At 66.4% G+C, this 18,743-nt stretch overlaps 5 protein-coding genes across 5 annotated transcripts; 3 read left to right on the forward strand and 2 right to left on the reverse strand.

The window, feature by feature from the left end:
• Window positions 1–171: 171 nt before the first annotated feature.
• CHLRE_17g740300v5 (uncharacterized protein) lies at window positions 172–5,663 on the forward strand. The gene is made up of 7 exons (XM_043072630.1): window positions 172–575; window positions 1,402–1,508; window positions 1,687–2,553; window positions 2,876–3,322; window positions 3,639–3,804; window positions 4,080–5,231; window positions 5,425–5,663. The coding sequence occupies exons 1-7, from the start codon at window positions 435–437 to the stop codon at window positions 5,641–5,643; spliced, it is 3,099 nt and encodes a 1,032-aa protein (XP_042915089.1). The 5' UTR covers window positions 172–434; the 3' UTR covers window positions 5,644–5,663.
• Window positions 5,664–5,711: 48 nt separating this feature from the next.
• CHLRE_17g740323v5 (uncharacterized protein) lies at window positions 5,712–9,003 on the forward strand. The gene has a single exon (XM_043072631.1). It carries the CDS (start codon window positions 5,845–5,847, stop codon window positions 6,127–6,129), a length of 285 nt encoding a protein of 94 aa, XP_042915090.1. The 5' UTR covers window positions 5,712–5,844; the 3' UTR covers window positions 6,130–9,003.
• Window positions 9,004–9,029: 26 nt separating this feature from the next.
• On the reverse strand, window positions 9,030–9,951 carry CHLRE_17g740344v5 (uncharacterized protein). Its single transcript, XM_043072632.1, has one exon. The coding sequence runs from the start codon at window positions 9,564–9,566 to the stop codon at window positions 9,351–9,353; it is 216 nt and encodes a 71-aa protein (XP_042915091.1). The 5' UTR covers window positions 9,567–9,951; the 3' UTR covers window positions 9,030–9,350.
• A 151-nt stretch (window positions 9,952–10,102) lies between these two features.
• On the reverse strand, window positions 10,103–17,081 carry CHLRE_17g740350v5 (uncharacterized protein). Its single transcript, XM_043072633.1, has 6 exons — window positions 16,752–17,081; window positions 14,029–16,632; window positions 13,397–13,823; window positions 12,458–13,254; window positions 11,730–12,255; window positions 10,103–11,576 (listed from the first exon to the last, which is right to left on the reverse strand). Exons 2-6 carry the CDS (start codon window positions 16,630–16,632, stop codon window positions 10,258–10,260), a joined length of 5,673 nt encoding a protein of 1,890 aa, XP_042915092.1. The 5' UTR covers window positions 16,752–17,081; the 3' UTR covers window positions 10,103–10,257.
• A 100-nt stretch (window positions 17,082–17,181) lies between these two features.
• Window positions 17,182–18,683, forward strand: CHLRE_17g740390v5 (uncharacterized protein). The gene is made up of 3 exons (XM_043072634.1): window positions 17,182–17,413; window positions 17,492–17,642; window positions 17,871–18,683. Exons 1-3 carry the CDS (start codon window positions 17,292–17,294, stop codon window positions 18,021–18,023), a joined length of 426 nt encoding a protein of 141 aa, XP_042915093.1. The 5' UTR covers window positions 17,182–17,291; the 3' UTR covers window positions 18,024–18,683.
• The last annotated feature ends 60 nt before the right edge of the window (window positions 18,684–18,743 follow it).

Genomic DNA, 18,743 nt, shown 5'->3' on the forward strand with positions numbered 1-18,743 from the left:
AACCGGTGGTGCGGACCCCTCTGCCCACCCGACGTGGCACGCCGGGACCCCTCACCAGCTCTCCGGGCGTCTGCGCCACAACTGCCATGGGGCCGCGGTACAAGCCACGGTCCCCGATGGCGAAGGAGACTCTCTTACACTGTTACCTTGTAGTCACTAGTTCTGTATAATAGTAGGGACATAGCTTGACATGTGTACATGGTGACAAGCTTTCGTGTCTAGGGTAGGGGATTCGACTCGATTCTGATGCGCCTTGCCCAGTCTTACCTTCTCGCGCTGGCTCATTGATGAAGATGGGCTTCAAGGAATATTTAGCCTGCATTCCATGCGTAGCTTGCGAGGCGGGAAGAGCTGCCCAGGAGGAGGAAAAAGCTTGGGGCGCCAAGGGTCCTAGCCTGCAGCCCAGAAGCCCAGCGAAGGCGTCTGCGATGAGTATGATGCATGTGAATTTGGCGAGCTACAACGTTAAACAAGAACCGGCGTCACAGTCGGGACCCGCGACTGGGCCCTTTGCGGAGCCTCCATGGCATGAACGCACGAGCTCAGCCATCGTTGCAAGGACTTCTGTCACAGAGGTGAGTTGAGCTTGGCGGTGAGGCTAACTTGCGCCGAAGGGCCTCCGCCAATATATGAGCGAGCTCTGTGCCGAAACAGCCTCGAAACATTGGAGGTAGTCCTACAAGGTGTCAAGACAGTAACCGGTAGTTGACGTAACAGGGGGGAAGCGTCGGGCAGGGTAGGAAGCAGGCACTAGCCAAGGAGGCGATAGCAACGATGGTGGTAGTGGGGGCAGCATCTGCCAAGTCTGGAGGAAGGATGCGCGTCCTCAGCGTCCGCATTATGCGCTGCGACGCCGGGCCGCGAGCGGTACTGATTGCGAGGAATGTTGTGGCACCGACCTATCAGCGCACCGCGTGCGCGCGGTACTGAAAGCGACGTTTATTCCGAGGTAGGGGCCTCAGCTCGTTGGGTTTTTCTGTTCCCCGGTTGCACGTTCCACCTCAGAGCCACACACTCTATTGGCTCCTACCTGCGCGTCAGGCGGCAGCTCACCGGGATACTTAGTACCATGGCATTTCCTGCCGCTTGCGCGGTCTGCGCACCGCCAGTGCCCGCCAAAGTGAAAAGATCTAGCTCAGCCACTGGCAAGGCTGAGCGCAGCGAGCTCGAAGGGAATTTAGTGCCTTTCTCGCTAGGTTCCTCACCCGAGTCAGTCTAGATGAAGCTTTGTCAAGCGCAGCGCACAGCGTCGATCGGTAACAGTGGCTAAGTGGCTGCAGCTAATGGACTGTCAGAGCGTCGGGAAACATGGGAACCAACCGCGCGCGCCAGGCAACTACCACTCCGGTCGCTCTCCACTGAAAGTGCGTGCACTACCTTACTCCACCCATCACCTCGCAGCTGCGCCGCCTTTCCGCGGCGGTCGCGGGCGCCGAGTCGGGTGCGGCGCTGCACCTGCAGCGGCTGTGCGACCTGCTGCGGGCCAAGCTGGCCGTCTCGTTCGCTTGGTGAGCTCGAAGCGTCAGCACATCACCCTGGCAGCTCCTAATCCTCACCTTACTCGCCATGCTAAACCCTGCATCTCGTCCTGCTTCTTTCTTTTTTTCTGTGCCACGCTCTGAGTCCAAATCCGCTGACTTCAGCGCGAGTCCCGCCCGCTAAACCCACTCCTGCCCGCCATCGCAGTGTGGACGTCTTCGGCTCCCAGCGGCCCTGCAGCTGCACCCTCGCGGCGTCGGGCTGCGCCGAGTCCCACTTGCCGCTGGGCATGCCGCGCCTGCACACGCCCGCTGACGCCGCGGAGCTTCGCGTGCTACTGCCGCCGCTGGGGCCTGGCGCCGGCCACACCAGCTACAGCCACCTCTCTGCCTCCACCCTCCTGGGCGCCACCACCCTCAGCGCCCACAGCGCCGCTGCCAACGCCCCTAGCTGCGGCTGCGGCAACCGCAGCAACCCCACCTCGCCCGGCGGCGGCCTGCCCACAAGCAACAGCGCCGGCGGCGCCGCCACCAGCGGGATGTTCCTGGGCCGCCGTGCAGGCGGCGCCACCGCGCAGATGTGCTCCTCTCCCAGCATGGTGAGCGGCGGCGGCGGCGCCGTTGTGGTGAACCCACTGGCGGCGCCGGATAGGGAGCGCTGGTCGCACCACCACCACAGCCGCTCACACTTCGACCGCTGGTCCGCCGGCAGCGAGCGGCCCTCGGCCGGCGGCGCCGCCGGCGCTGCGGCGGGCGACCGCAGCTCCGCCGCCGCCGCCGCTTTCTGGGGCGGCGCCGCCGGCGGTGACCGCAGCTCCACCGCCGGCGACCGGCCCAGCGGCGGCTCCCCGCGGGGTGGGACCGGCGGCGGCTATTTTGCCAGCCCACGCGCCGTGATGGCGGCTGCATCAGCGGCCTCGGCTGGCGGGGCGTTCCCGGCGGGCTGCGGCGCCTTTAACGGCTGCGTTGGCGGCGCTGGCGGCGGCGGGTTCAGCTGTGCTACCAGCCTGGAGGCTCTGCCGCGTCACATCCGGCGGCTGGCGGACCAGTTTGACAGCGAGCTGAGGAGCTTCTGGTGAGGGCGTGAGAGCGTGCGAGGGGGGCACGGGGAGGAGGGGAGGAGGGGAGGAGGAGGCGGGGGGCTTGAGGAGGGAGGGCTTGAGGGAGGGAGCGCGTGAGGCAGGTAGGGCTGAGGCAGGGGCCTGAGCGGCCGGGACGGGTATGGGTTACGGTACTGGTGGGATGGATTGGGAGGTACCGCAGGTCAGGTGCAGTGCGGGCCAAGGGTGCGCCGCTCACCCGCCGCAGCTCTTCCGCCCCTCACTCCTCCGGCCCCAGACAAGGCTGCCCTCCTGACCCACATCCCACCCGCCTGCCCTTTCCATTTTCTGCTGCAGGGTGCTTCCGCTGTTCGCGCCTGGGCCCGCCGCCGCGGCACCCGGCTGCTCCGTCCCGGGCTCGCCGCTTGTGCCGCTGCCCGCCGCCGCCGCCATTGCCTCCCCACCGTCCCCGCTGCTACGGCCCTACAGCTGCGGCCCCGCCTCTGCCGCTTCGTCACTGCCGCGCTGCCTGCAGTCCCCCGGTCCTAGCCTGCAGTCCCCCGGCAGGACCGCTGGCGCCGGCATCGGCTTCGGCGTGGGAAGCCCGATCCCCAGCCCTGGCGGCGGCGGCGGCGCCGCGGCCCACATGCTGCAGCAGCTGCCGCTGATGCCGGAGACGCCGGGTTTTGGCGCGGTCCATGGGGCGGCGGGCGCTGCCGTGGCGGCTGGCGGCGGCGGCGGCCGGCGGGTGGTCGGGCTGCTGTACCTGATGTCCTGCGACGAGCTGCTGTTCCAACTGCCGCGGTAAGTATTGGCCATGAATGTGTAATAGTAACTGAGGAGGATTGTTAAGACTAGAGTATGGTACTACTTAGCCTTGATTCCTTCGCTCCCTGCCTTCTCCCTGCCGTGTCCGTCCGCCTGCCCTTTCTCGGACTTATCCGCGTCCCGCTTTTCCCCTGCCTCCTCGCTTTTCCGTGCGTGGACCCCCCACACAACGCGTCTACTATGCTACTGTACCGGCCTACGCCTTCACTTCTTGCTTTATCATGAATGTATCCCCCCCCCTTAACTCATCATGAATGTAACCCCCCCCACACACACACACACACACACACAGCGAGCCTCTGGACCAGTACTGCCGCTGGCTGTCTGACGCCGTGGCCGAGGGCCGCCTGGAGCTGCTGGCCGACATGGCCGACGCCCTGACACACGCCGCCGGGCCCGGCGCGGCGGCGGCGGCGGCGGCGGCGCACCTGTCCGACTTCTTCACGCACCGCACACAGGTGGGCGGGCAGGCAGTGGGGGGAAGGTGGGGGTTGTAGATACCAGCCCAAACTAAACCAAACCCAATGCAATAGAGCGAGGAGGAGAGCGTGGGCGTGGCCGGGGGCAGCAATGGGTGCGCGGTGTGTAGTGTGGGCACAGAGTGTGTGCCGGAGCCCAACGAATGCCCTGGGTCGCAAATGGCATGGCACGGGTCCGTGTGCCGTGCACCTTGCCGCCTGCCGCCTCCCCGTCCTGTCCCTCACCTCCCCACTGCTGCCATCGCTCTCTGCAGGGCATGGCCGAGGTGCTGGCCTACCCCGCCTTCCTGCCCACCGACTGCCCCGACCGAGCCGTCATGCTGCTGCCGCCGGCCGCGCACCGCCTCGTGCCGCCCCCGGCCGCGCCCTCGGCGCCAGCCGCGCCTACACAGCCAGCGGCTCCCCAGGCAGCCCCTGGCGCGGCTCCCCAGGCAGCCCCTGGCACGGCTACGGCCGCCGCCGGCGGCGCAGTGGTTTCCGGCGGCCTGGCGCGCTCCGTCGCGGAGGCAGCGGCGGACGCGGATGTTGGCGAGGGTGGCGAGGCGTCTGGCCTGACGTCGGGCGATGGGATGGACACGTGGGGCGGCGTGGAAGGCCTGGGCTTCCTACATGGCAGCCCGTACACCGCTGGCGGCGGCACATGCGTACACGGCGCCGGCGGCCTTGGCGGCGGGCGCAGCCGGGCGGCGGGCGGCGCGGGGCGGGCGCCGCCACTGCAGCCCTTCTCGCTGCCGCTGCATGGCACGCTGCTGCAGTCGTCGCTGGCACTGGGCGGACGCAGCCGAGCCCAGCCGGTGCGCGTGCACGGCGGCGGCGGCGGCGGCGGGAGCACCACTGCGGCTGCCGCGGCGGCTGCCGCAGCCGTGGCAGCAGGCGGCGCCGGCGCCGCCTCCCCGCCGGCCGGAGCCGCCGCTGTGACAACGGCGGCAGCGGCTGCGGCAGCGACGGCGGCGGTGGCTGCGATCGCGAGGCTGCCGGATCACGTGCTGTACGGCGGGCAGGATGGGCTGTACGGCTCGGCGCCCGCCAAGACCGGCCCCGCGGGGCCTCTGGCGGCGGTGTCGCCTGGTAGGGGCCTGGAGCTGCCAGGCGCGCCGCCGGCAGCGGCGGCGCGGCACCGGCGCGTCTCGGACGCCGCCGCGGCGGCGGCGGCGATGAGTCATGCTGACGTGGCGCTGCTGCCCGGCGCGCCCCAGTTTGTGATGGTGGGCGTGCTGCGGGACCCGGCCGCGCCGCCGCCGCCGCCGGTGCCGCTGCTGCGCGCTGCCAGTGCCGCTGGCGGCAGTAGTGGCGGCGGGCGCGACGCGGCGGCGGCGGCCGTGGCGGCGTCGGCGGCGGCGGCGACGGGCGGGCGGTTCGCGCTGTACCTGTCCGTCAGCGAGTCGCTGCGCAAGGACCTTGTGCGGGTGAGTGAGGCGCGGCTACCGCATTGGTGTGCCTAGGGAGTGCTTTTTGGGTGCTTGGCGACATGTGTCAGAGCTACAGCAGCACTGGCCGAGTCCACGAATACAATATGCATTCACCGCGCGAACAAGTCATCCGTTTACTCCGAGCTACTCCTAACCTAACTCTGAACTCTGCAACCCCTCCAACCAACAGGAGTTGCAGTCCACGCTGGACGCGCTGCTGGTTCTGCTGCACCCCGTGTTCGTGTCTGCGTTCGGTTACGGCGGCGCCGCTGCCGCCGCGGCTGCCGGCACAAGCGCCCCGGCCCCGGCAGGCACCCTGGGCGCCTTGGCTGCGGGCGGGGGCGACCCAGCGGCCAGCAGTCGACAGCGGCTGGCGGCGTACCTGGCAACCGCCCGTGTGGTGGGCTAGCTGGGCACCCATGTGTCTTTGGGCGGCTCAAGGACGGATGGGGAGGAGAAGGAGGAGGAGGGGCCACGGCTCCGACAAAAGGCGCGGGGCAGGTGGCAGACGGGCCGGAGGCGAGCGCGTGGCAGCGGCAGCGGCAGCGGCAGTGGCAGGGCTGCTGCGCCGGTCAGGCAGGAGGAGGAATGCAGATTATAAAATGCCGCGATGAAGACAGCGCTACCGATGACACATCAGACGAAAGCCATCGCTTCTCTCGTGGCCTCAAGGTTTAGAGTGCCGGGCTGCGGTGAAAGGAGGCGCTGGCGCATTGACTGGTCTAGCCCACGACTCTTAACTGTGTATGTCTACATGAGCAGCGCAGTTTACACGCGCTGGCATCGAACCTGCGCCAGTGCTTTTGTCGTTGCTTCCTCTTGGAGATCAAGATATGTCCCCATCCATTCCTGTCTGCTGTCGCTACTTGTGCTTTCGGTTTCTGTTCTGCTGTGACGGCCTCCAGGCCTCCACGACTTCGTGCTCGCTTGCTTTCTCTGTTTCGCATTTGCATAGCATTGTTGATAACAGAGGCACGGATGGATGTGCAGCTCCTCATCATGTTGATTCGCACGGTTGGCCGGCTGGTGGTTGCATGCGTGCAGGCGGTTAGCGGTTGTAAGGCTATTTACAGGGAGAAAGGGCCGGGCACAAGAGTGAGGCTCGGTCACAACGTGTGCGAAGGACCCGCCTGAGGCGGTGGCATGGACAGCCTTGGCAAGGGCCCGCTTGAGCCGGCATTCTCGGGTGCAGGGCGGCGGCGCGCGCGCGCGCGTGTGTGTGTGTGTGTGTGTGTGTGTGTGTGTGTGTGTAGGTGCGTGTGTGTGTGTGTGTGTACATGTGTGTGTGTGTACGTGTGTGTGTGTGTGTGTGCGTGTGTGTGTGTGTGTGTGTGTGCGTGTGTGTGTGTGTGTGTGCGCGCGTGTGTGTGTGTGTGTGTGTGTGTGCGCGCGTGTGTGTGTGTGTGTGTGCGTGTGTGTGTGTGTGTGTGTGTGTGTGTGTGTGTGTGTGTGTGTGTGTGTGTGACGTGATTCTTTGCGGCGGGGGTACGGACGCAGCTGTCGTCACCTGGAGAACATGCCGCCGAGCCCCTGTGGCATTTCAGTGGACACGGGTCTTTTTTGCGAGCGCGCGTGCGCGCTTCTGACGGAACAGGCTCGGGTGTGCGCGACTGGGCTGGGATCCCAGCAGTGACGTTGCGGCGATTGTTGCTTTTCATATGTGCATATGTTTTTTTGCGGCCTGTGTACCGAAAAGTACACTATGGTATTTAATTGAGGGCGCGCGGCATGAACGCGTGTGTCGCCCAACACTGTCATGTCATGTGATTTTTGGGGAGCCACGGCCCGGCACGCACGCGCGTGCGCTTGCTGCGCGGCTGGCTAGTACCGCGAGGGCGTGACGCGTGCCTGGGGTCCTTGTGTGTCCCTCTGTGAGGCTCTCGTTGGGATTTACGACCCACAATTTCAACAAGGACATCTGCGTTGGGGTCCTGGGGTATGTTGGGGGCTGTGGAAGCCCTCAACTACTTTCTGGCGGGCTATTTGATTACATCTGCTCAATCTCTGCGATTCAGTGCTCCGCGAAATTCACGGGCCGCGGCAATGAAGGGGGGACGGGGGGGGGGGGGGGGCGTGCGGCAAGGCTGGAAGTGACAGGCATGAGAGTGTGCGGGCGGTCGGTGCTTTTACTGTGCAGGTCGGGGCATGATATGTACTGCTGGATGTGGGGGTGGGGCATGCTGGAAAGCACGTTGTCAATATATTCATTAACGGCGGACCCTGGTGTTCGCTCCGCAGGTGCTTTTTTGTGCAGGGACTGATTAATTGTTTTTTTCTGTTCTGGGGGCTTGGGCCCCCGCCTGGCCTTCTGTAAAGATAGGGGGGCGATTCGTACAATAGTAGCCGTACAGGTTATCATAGCCTGATTGTCTGGTGACAGACAGAGGGGGCAACGCGGGTGTTCATATTCTGCTATCTGGGGATCTTGAGTTTGGTACTGTGAGTATTCACGTGGTTATGCGGTTACTCATGCATTGCGTGGCGCGGCAGGTGACGAGCAGACGGTGGAGCAGGGGGGCAGGGGTTGGCAGCACACGGCAGCGGGCGCCGCGGCGCTGGGGCGGAGAGGGCGCGACAGCTGCACCCAGTGGTGGGCCACGGCGGGACCCTTGCTACATACTCCCGACCTTGCTTTCCTATGATGCCGAGTGCGTTTTACTTTGCATGTGTGTATGGCGGCGTGTGCGTGGCCGCTGCTGCCGGCCCACCTGCTTTTCCTTAGACAACCTCTACTGGCATGGTGCGCTTTTGATTTCCTTCAAGCATCTTCAATATATGTGTTGTGCGCTTTGACATCATCTACTCACAGCACGGCTTGCCCTTATTGTATTGGTGTCGGGCGCTCAGGGCGCAGCAGGTGTGTTTGTGGGTGTAGGCGTGTGGAGTATCGGCTGTCTGAGTAGTGGGTACAGCGCGCGGCAGTTGGTGTATGAGGAGCCTGGAAGCAAGGCCGACTGTGTTGCAGGATGTGCCACGGTGCCGTGGGTGGGATTCATGCCCGACGGTCATTTCCATTCACGTGCCTCCCATATGTTGTTGCGGTGGGCCCAGAGTGAAAGGGGAGCGACATGGCGTGTTTCAGGGGCCCAGCGTGGGGCCCACACGGTATGAGGTGGTGGCAGTGTCTGCTGTGTAATTGCACAAGCGCCGCATGCGCGTGATAATTCTTCAATCAAACGATGGGTAGTGTGATGGCGACAGGCGGCAGGCGGCGCGGACAGGCGCGGACCTCGCGAACTCTTACCCTTGAGGCTGCTAGCTACGATGCGGCAGAGGGCGGTGTCAATTACCGTGGCGGTGTCAATTATTGTACCCGTGTTCTCGGTGAGTGCTACCGGTACAGTACGTTATACTCATGTTTCACTGACCACATACGCACAAGCATGTGCCTGCCATCCTTCGCCCTCTGTTCATGGTGTGTTCTTTGTGGCATTCGTGACTCGCATTGGTGGTACAGCCGGTGAAGACGCGATGGTGTAGCGTTGTAATTGGAGTGCAGAGAGATGTAGTAGCTTGGTATGCATTCGTTAGCCTTACGGCAGGCGAGACAAACTAGCGGTGCGCTCACGTGTTTTCACGTCCTTGGCTGCGCATGTTGACATCTAAATTATAGGCTCTGTAAGGCTGCAAGCATTGTCTTACTCCATGACATGCTGCTGGCTGGGTGGGGGCCTGCACTCATGCTGAACTCATGCACACTCATGCACTCATGCAGTTCCGTGCACGCAGCACGCTGCAGTCAATGTGAATGATACAAACGTTCAACGTGGCCTTCAAACAGAGAGGACGCAGCCCAACCAACGAAGTTTACAGCAAGCAGCATGGCAGCAGGTGCATGCATGGTATGTGCACTGCGGCATGCGAGCGTGCACGCCGGTGCGGCCGCGTGCTTGGTCCATCTCGGAATGTGCGTACAATTCAGCCAGCTTTCCTGGCCTCTACCACTCACGCACGCATGTTTAGCTGGCTGTGTCACATACGGTTCTTCATACCGTTTAGTCCCCAGCAGGCCGCCTCAGGCTACCAAAATCCCCAGACGAACCATCTCAGGAGCTTACTGACGTACACGTGCTAGCATAGTCAATATAATATTGATAGTCTGTAAGTCCTACTTCACTACTCCAGGCCGTCGAACTTCACGACCTTTGATACCTTTGCCGTGACATGAGTACCGGTAGTGGCACCAGAACTCCACATAGGGCTGTCCGGTCGCGGCAGCGCAGCAACGCAAACAAACCATGAGTCCGCCTGATCGATCGCATACATCACGTCCGGCTGGCGGCTGCACCAGCATATCATCCAGCGGGTGCGCCGGCCCGAAGCCATGCGCATCTTTACGAGCTCGGACCACACAACAATGTTGGAAGCTTGTAGTTCCTTGGCATCCGATTTGCTTGCGACGACTTGGGCAACCCGGTCTTGTATAGCCAGGAGCGTGGCCTCACATGTCTCACGCCGTGGCACGGGCATGGTGCGACGCGACTCCGGGGGAGAGATGCCGATGAGGCACCCTGGGAAATTCAAGTTGATGTCGCGCTGGAATTCCAGAAATGGAATCCCTGGGATAGCATCAGCAGACTTACGACATGGGCTAGAGATGTGGAATTCGGAGGAGCACGCGGAGCCCATTTGTTGTGAGAGTGATGGCTGGATGACTTGAGTGGCGACAACAGCGCAAGCGCTCGTTAAGTTACTGTAACTGTTTGAACTGTAAATGGTTATACAGGTATCTTATGGACATTGAAAAAGCCCAAGATAGCGTCACCCCCGCCGTACGCCTGTCGTGTCGCTTTCCGAGGTCATGTCCAGCCCGGGTCATGTCCACCCAGGTCTGATCAAAGACGGTATGGGCCGGGGTTGCCAGCGAGCGCCCTGCTAGCTTACAGGAGTGTGCATAACCGTGGTTCGCACAATATGCCTTCTGTTGTCCTGCTTTCCACCCTACGGTTATCCACGCACAAACCGCGCCCGCCGATTCACTCCCGCGTTAGGCTTCCGAGCTCGCAATGCCAGCCAACCCAGATCAGGCCCGAGCACGGCCCCGCGCGCCCACGGCCCCCACCTCCGCGCCACCCTTGCCAATCCTGCGCAGCGCCGACTCCAGCTCGCCCAACTCTGACAGCAACTTGGCCTCCAGCGCATCCACCTGCTGACCCGCACCGCCGCCACCACGGCCCCCTGCAACCCCGCTGCCGGCCTGCGGCCCCAAGACCGCGCCATTCCTCACACCGCTGAAGCCGCCGGCGCCGGAGCGGCCGCTGATGGTGTTCGCCAGGCTCTTCCTGCTGACGGCAGCGGATGCCGGCGCGCTGGCGGCGAAACGCGACAGCTCCGCAGGCCCCATGGAGCTTCCCTCAACGGCGCCAAAGCCCAGCCTGCTGCTGCTGCCTCCGCCTCCGCCCAGGCTCCCGCCAGCAGTGCCAGTCTGCCCGCCCGCCCCCGCCCAGCGGCCTGTGCCAGCGCCTGTGTGTACGGCAGCCGCGCTGCCTCCTCCGCCTCCTCCTCCTCCTCCTCCAGCGCTGCTGCCCATAGACAGGCTGGTGCGCAGCATCTCGGCCCGCGCAATCAGAGCCTCCGCCTCGACTGCCCGCTCCGAGGCCGTCTTCAAACCGCCGCCGCCGCTGCTGCCGCCAGCGCCTGCACCCGCGCCTGACGCCTGACGCTGCCAGGCTCGCTCAATAGGATCCGAGCCCGTGCTGTCGTACCCCTGCAACTCATATGACGGCGGTTGTGCATAACCGTTGCGGTTGCGGTTCGGGTCAGCAGCGGCGGCTCCGCCGCCGCTGCTGCCGCCGTTGCCTGCGCCTGCCGTCTCCATCTCTTGTTGCATGGTGTGGAGGTAACGGAGATGCGCACCGCCGCCACCAGTGGCGGAGCCGGCGGCGGCGGCCGCCGCCGGCGGGACGCCAGAGGCAGAGACCGTGGCGGCCGAGCCTGTGCCTGCGGTGCCGCCGGTGGCGGCGCCAGACGAGCGGCGGTGCGCGCCCGGCCACATCTGCTGCTCTATCCGTGAGATGTTGGACCGCACCGCACGGAGCTGGTCTGCCAGAGCCCCCACCTCTGGTGCGTCTGGTGTGGTGAGCGGGAAGGCTGCGTTGGCCGATGAATACGGCCGTAGGGAAGGGTGCGCGGCCTGCAGGTGCAGGTGGTGGTGGCGGTGCGGTGGTGCGGGGGGCTGCGTGTTGGCATGCTCACTGCGCGGCCCGACCGGGCCTGTGGTTGAGGATGGCGGGTAGGAGGAGGCCGGGTAGGAGGAGGCCGGGTAGAAGTCGGAGCCGGGGTGGGATTGGGAGTGGTGGTGCGATGAGCGGCGGGCGTCGTCGTCATCTCGAAACGCCACCACTGTTTGTCGGGGTGAGGGCGTGGGGTGAGGTAAGGAGCAGCGCGTAAAATGGAGCTAAAATATGCAGCAGGCTTGCTATGTGGTTGTCCCAGGCTGACGCCCAGAACTTGCTAGCCACGTGCACATGTGGAATATGGTGCGTGTCAGCGCACCTGGCTTGCCGGAGGCCGCGACGCTGCCTGTGCGGCTGGTGGTTCGACTCATGCCGCCGCCGCCCACCGCAGACGCCACGCCGCCAGTAGACGCGAGGCTCTTCCGGCTGAGCCCACCCGGCCGCAACGCGCCGCCACCGCCCACACTGCTGCCAGGCGCCAGCTGCCCTGTAAGGGACGCGCGCGTGCTACCCCCCAAACCCGCTGCCGCCACACGGCCCGACACGCCGGCGGCGCTGGCAGCGCCGCCGCCGCCGCCATTTACGCCGTACTCGCCGGCGCCGCCGCCGGATGTCCAGCCCGAGCCGCTGGTGCCTGAGCCGCCGCCGCTGCTGTACGCCGGCATGTGGCCCAGAGAGGCAGGGGCGGCGGCGGAGCCCGGTGGCGCGTGGGAGCTGCTGGGCAGAGAGCGGCCGGAGGCGGCACTGGCTAGGCCGCCGCCGCCGCCGCCGCCGGCTGCTGCTGCGGTTGCGGCTGCGTTGGGGTCTTCCGTGATGACTGCCAGCAGCTGCTCCATGTCCCGGACCTATGCGGTGGCACACATATTACATGTTGGCGGTACAGAAGGAAGGTGTGGAGCAGCGTGGTGGGCACTGGGCAGGCACAAGGACAAGCATGCCCAGGCGATTCGGAGCGCGGGGCCCCATTCCAGCAATGGCGCGGACCCAGTGCCCGTCCGGGCCACGCCAGTTACCGCCTAGGAGGCCCTCTACAGTAGCCACTCTCACCATCTTGTGCAAATCCTTGAACGCAGAAGTACCGCTGGCAGGCGAGCCGTTACCGCCTCCACCGCCGCCGCCGCCGCCAGCTGACGCCGCCGCTGACCGCGGCGCCGCAGGCGGCCGGCTGCTCCCCGCCAGTGACACCGCCACCGAGCCCGGCGCAGACACCCCGCCCGCGCTGGGCACGCGCGCAGCAGCGGCGCCACTGGCGGTGCCGCCGGCACTCGTCGCGCCCACTGACGGCGCCACGGACTGCCCAACCTGGTGTGAGACGCCCGGGCTGCGGCTGCGTAGGCTGCCATGCGCGCTGAGCCGTGTCGACCCCAACCCCACACCCGACCCCGTGCCCGCGTCATCGCGACCGCCACCGCCACCGCCATCTGCGCCCAGCTGCCGCAGCGCCTCTGGCGACAGAGACCGAGACGCGCGGCGGGAGACGGCAGCCGACGTAGCGGCGGTGCCGGCGGCGGCGGCGGGAGCAGCAGCTCCGCCGCGGCTGACGCTGCGGCTGACCACACGGGAGGTTGCCGCCGAGGGTCGGGAGGACGGCGCTGCAGAGGAGGCAGCGCCCGGGTACAGGGGCCAGGGCGGCGGGGCGCCGGCGGCGGAAGGCCGCGCTGACGCGTGGCGCGAGGGGGGTGCGGAGGGGTGGCGCGAAGGTGCCGCCGAGGAGCGGACAGAGTGGAGCCCGGTGGAGGGCGCCGGCGGGGGGCTACCCGAGCGCCGACGGAGGGAGGAGGCGGCGGAGGTGGCTGCACCGCCCACTCGGATGCTGCTGCCACCGCCGGTGCTGCGCTCACGGCCTGTCCAGGACAGCAGCGGGCGAGCAAGCGCATTAGTTTATTTAGCGCTCATGCTCGTAGAATTACACAGCGTTGCCTTACTGAATTGGACGCCTTCTCACAAACAGCGCATCGCCGCCTTACAAGGCCCCAGACCACTCACCAAGCCGAGACCGCTGCCGTGCCGCGTCCACCGCCGCCTCCTCCTCAGCCGAGGCCGCGGCCGCCGCCTCCGCCGCCGCCCTGGCCTGCTCCGCCGCCGCCTCCAGCTGCGCCTCCAGCACCAGCTGCGCCTGCAGCTCCCGGCGCAGCGCCTCCGCCTCCGCAGCCCCCTGCGCCTCGGCTGCCTCCTCCTCAGCAGCCAAGGCCTCCTGCTGCTCCCGCTCCTCATCATCATCGCCAAGGGCGTAATCACCACGGCCCTGAACGCCATGCCCATGCATGCCCGCGTCCACACGCTCGTGGTCATACCCGTGCCCGTAGCCGTGGCTGTGGGCGGGGCCATCTGGGTCGGAGCTGGTCAGCGCGGCGGCGTCACCGGCGGCGGCGCGGGCCGCGCGCCGCTGTTCGCGCCGCATAGCGAAGCGCTCCTGTGCGGGTTGGGGGCGGAGGCCGCACAGTCGGCGGTCCATGCAAACGCCGTCCACACGTCTTCTACCAGCGTTTCGTGCAGACCGCACAGTGTCTGCCCTGCTACGCCCTGTCAGCTTTCACAACGCAGCAACGCAGCAACAGCCAGAGCCATCCCATCAAACCCTTATCCCATCAGTAACCCCACCCAGCCCTCCCGGCAACCTGCAGGTACATCAGCTCCGCCATCTGTCCCTCTAGCACGTACGAGCCGCCGCCGCCGCCGCCGCCGCCGCCGCCGCCGCCGCCGCCAGCACCTGCACCAGCCCGGTCCGGCGAGCCCCCGCGGCTGCCCATGCCGCGGCCCGTGCTGACCGGCCGCGGCGGCGAGCCCCGCAGTCCCCACACGCTGCTGGCCATCGCGATTGCGCCGCCGCCGCCGCCACCACCGCCGCCGCCGCCCGCTGCAGAGGTCCAGAAGGTGGACTCAGCCGACAGCAGCACGGGACCGCGCAAGTCGTACGGCGGCTGTAGCATCAGCGCGGGCGGCAGCACCATGTTCGGCGCCATGTCGACGGCAGTAGCAGCACCCCCAGCCGGCCAGCCGCGGGCGCCGGGCCGGGTGGGGCTGGAGGAGCGGCTTCGCGCGCGCACGGCCGCGGTGGCGGCGACTGTGGGCACGCCAGCGCCCGCGGCGGCGGCCAGCGCGCGCACCTCCTCCACCGCGGCGACGGCGGCGGCGTGGGCGCCGACGGCGGCGCTGATGCTCTTGCGAATCAGCACCTCCTCCAGGTCTGCTGACTCGCCGCTGCTGCTGACGCTGCGGCCACGCTGGTGCAGACGCGCGCCCTTGCCGCTGCCGCTGCCGCCGCGCCGCGCCGCCACCACCACCGCGTCCGCTGGCAGCGGCCGCTCGGAGAGCGAGCCCGGCGGCGGCACCCAGACCGGCGAGCCCGGCGCCGGCAGCCGCCCTGAGGCCCTGCCTGCCGCTGCCGCTGCCGCGCCTCTTGTCGCCCGGACAGAGCCGCCTGCGGCGCCGTCTGCGCCCGAGCTGCTGCTATCACCGTCGTCCGCGAGGGCATCACCGAGGATGCGGTTCTGTATCCGCCGTGCCTCCTCCATGTGCCGAGCGAGCGACGCCAGCTGCGACGGTACATCGGGGAGGCCGGCGGCAGCTGCGGCGCCGTCGCTAGCGCCGGCATTAGGCCGCAGCGGCGACTGATGGCGGCGCGGCGACAACAAGGCGCCATGCGGCTGGAAGCTAAAGGACGATGGCTGCGCTGCGTCCGGCGAGCCAAAGGCCGCCGCAGCTGCAGCGACAGCGGCCGCGGGCAGGGGCACCGGCGGCGGCACGACGGGCATGCCCGCGCCGCGGGGTGCGGAGCGTGGCCGCGTGGCGCCGGGCGTCGCGGCCGCTGCGGACCCTGCCGACCCCAAGGCTGTGGGCTCTGCGGCCCCATGCGATGCGGCCAGCCCCCGGGCAACTGAGGCCCCGGTCACCTCCGTTCCCGACTGCGCCCGCGGCACGAGCGGCGAGGTGGGCCGCTGCCGCACGCCGCCGGTACCACCACCGCCGCTGCCGCCTGCAATGCTCGAAACCCTCTCGCCGTCCAGCTCGCGCGACGGCGGCATGTAGCGGCCGCGGGAGCTGCCACCACCGCTGCCCACCCTGCCGCCCGTGCTGTCCAGCACTGGCGGCCAAGCCGCACGCGACCCCGGGGCGGCCCACGTGTCCGCTGCCGGCGCGTACCGTGACGTGGCCTTGCCCACCAGGATGCTGTCTATGGAGCTGGTGCCGGCAGAGGCTGCATGCGCGGCAGCCGTTGCCGCATACCTGCCGCCAGCACCGCCTCCAACACCGCTGCTGAGTGTGTAGCCTGCAGCTCCGGCGGCGGGGTTTGGGAGTGAGGCGGCGGGCGCAGCCGCTGCTGGAGAGGAGTACCGCCGGCCTGTGGAGTGCGGCCGGATCACCAGCGGCATGACCGACGCCGCGGCGGCGCCGCCCGACCCCAGCCCTGCACCGCTGGCCGCTGCCACCAGGCCCAGTCGCTCAAAGCCGGATGACGAGGACAGGCCGGGCGGCGAGATGGACCGGCGCGCTGCAGAGGCCGCAGCCGTAGCGGCGACGGCACCCGGCGGCGAGCGGCGGCCGGGTATGGCCATCACGTCCGCAGCCGTCGCCTCAGAGATACTGGCAGTGGGCGCCGGGCGCTGCCGCGGCGGCGCCGCATCGCCGCGCGAGGCCGCGCCACCAGCCCGGGCTCTGGCCTCAGCTGATGGCAGTACCTCGTGGACAGAGTAGAAGGGCGCGGGGCCGGCTGGGACAGTGCGGCGTGCTGGCAGCGGCTGAGAGGCGGCAGAGCTGCTGAAGGGCTGCGACCGCCGCGGGCTGGGTACTGCTGAGGCTGCGCCCGTTGTGTGTATGTTGTGTGGTGCGGAAGCGGCAGCTGCGGCCGCAGCCGCGGCTGCGGCGGCAAGACCGGTGGTGGAGGTGATGGGCGCGGCGCCAGCGACGGGTGTGGGCATCACGCCCGTGAAGTGGAGCGCGCGTGGAGACAGTGGCCTGAGCGGCGAAGCTGCATGCCGCACCGGTGTTGCAGCAGGCACCGGCGAGCCGTGGGCTGGACCTGCCGTGTGTAGGGGCGAGTGCCTGCCTGCTGCAGCTGCGCCCGCAGCTCCACCGAAGCCCAGCAACAGGTCTGTAAGTACCACAGGCCCGGGAACGGCGCGCGAGGCAAGCCCAACGACTGGAATGCTGTCAATCGCGCTGCGGAGGTTGTGCTGCGCCCGGCTCTCGGCCATGCGCTCGGAGTTCGCGCCGGCGTGCATCTGCGCGAGGCACGGAACGTGGGTTTCGTGCAAGCGTGTCACGGTGTCTCTTTGATCCCCCCCCTTTCCCGCCCTCCTGCTGAGTATGCCACGCTACATTTCGTGTGGCCCACGCATACCTGGCGCGCGAGCTTGTCAAGAGCGAACCTGATGCCTGCTGTGGCCTCGCCCTGCTGAGCATGGGGTTGCGCCGCAGGCTCGCCAGATACGTTTGGCCGCATAGGTGATCTCAATCCATGCAGCAACATATCATCTTCGACAGAGTCCATCTTGAAAGCTACACGCGATACAGGTAATGCCGACCAGTTTGCCGCTTTCTACAAGCTACAAGCGTGCCTTAGTACTTGGTCGCGGCCTGGAACAGACGCAAAGTAACGAACCACTATCTATGTGCAGTAAGCAGGAAAGCACGGAGCTGCGCACAGTCAATCATTTCAAGGAGACATTTCTCCGTGACGGCATCACTGCATATTTAGCACATACATTAGTACTGTAGCTGACGTCCATCCTACTGTGTATGGTATTACGGCAGCCTCAGCCCTGGAAACTAAACCGAGGCAAGGGCCAATTGCATGCTTAAGCGGGATGAAACGCGTGAACCCAGCATTTACGCTCAAGCACTCCATAATCGAGGAATTATAAATAACAATTGCAAAAAAATGCAGTCCTCAATTTGCTCTTTGCGTGCTGTGCCTTCTGCTTGCCGTGCCGAGGCTGTGTTTAGCACCACCGGGAGGCATTGTGTGGCTAAGTCACACCATAAATATGCGCATGCCGCCGGGTATGTCAATTTGGGTCTGCTTTGCGCTGCTTGCATGCATGGCTCCACGCTGAGCGCCTACTTAACCGGCTTCCGCAGGCATCGAACTATCGGGACCCATCAAGGAGCCTACACCGCACCGCAATTACGCGGTGGCCCAGCGCGGCGGTCGGCGGGTGTGTGCGGCGCCGGAGCCATGGACTCCATGCCCACGTGGACTTTGGACCAACTTGCCGGCCTTGCATTTGGCGTAAGTGGCCAACCGGGGTAGAGCAGCTACTAACAGCTGTTGCGGGCAGGGAGGCTGGGTTTGGCCAGTACGGTGTAGCAGGGGCCCTAACATACAGTCTGCAGGGGGCGTGCCGGCACACCACGCCGACCTCCTGCCGCCTTCAAACCATGCTTTAGCCGACCACAGCTCCCAGCCAATCCCACGACATCACGTGTTTTGCTACTGTCGTACGGCCGCAACCCACAGGTGGTTATGATTGCGTTCGTGGTGAGCGCCCGGCAGGTGGACGTGTTCTTTGCAAAGCAGCAGCGGCGGCAGCTGGGGCTGTGCGAGCAATGCGGCGGCGTGTACGATCCCGCCACATGCCAGCAGGCGGGCTGCCCGCTCAAGAAGAAGTGAGGCGGAGGAGTTGAAGGAGGAGGAGGGAGAGGAGGAGGCGGTGAAGGAGGAGGAGGGGGAGGAGGAAGAGGCAGGCGGCGCGGAAGCGGCGGTGGAGGTGGTAGCAGCAAGGAGGCCGCGCGAATGCGGCGGCACAGGCGGCGAAGTTGTCATTGCGATTCGGAGATAGTGACGAGGGCAGAGTGCGTCATGTAGGTGGCGGTGAATCGGTGATACGCGTCTGCAGTGGCCTACAGTGGCCGATAAGGATGCCACGGGCATCACTCATGTGAGTGACTCATGTGCGGGTGCTTGATGTGGTGGTGCGGCGCCAGGCCGTAAGGCGGCGCCGAGCCGGTCACCCACCGCTGCGGCGTATACGTGCAGTCACATGGACAGTGGCGTGGTCGATTCGAACGCTTGGGGAACGGGAAATGGGCACCAGGTAGGGACGAGTCCCACGGAGTAGGAGGGCAGCGGCACCGTGGCGCAGCCGCGCAGGGTGCGGCGACGGGATTGTCGGTCCCAACCGTTGAATGTCATGTACCCATGTTGTCACGCTCCTGGGACAGGACATAAGCGCAGCCAGGAAAATTGTGCATGCGCTGAAGAAGCCATGGTGCAGAGTAGTAGGGACCAGGGGAGAGGGACGGTAACGTAAGGCCTATAATGCAATCGTACAGTCACCCGCTTTGGACTTTACGGCCGCTGCCGTGCCGCCCTGCCCTGCCCCGCCGGCCC

Source organism: Chlamydomonas reinhardtii, chromosome 17 (assembly GCF_000002595.2).
Source record: "Chlamydomonas reinhardtii strain CC-503 cw92 mt+ chromosome 17, whole genome shotgun sequence".
Classification (NCBI taxonomy): domain Eukaryota; kingdom Viridiplantae; phylum Chlorophyta; class Chlorophyceae; order Chlamydomonadales; family Chlamydomonadaceae; genus Chlamydomonas; species Chlamydomonas reinhardtii.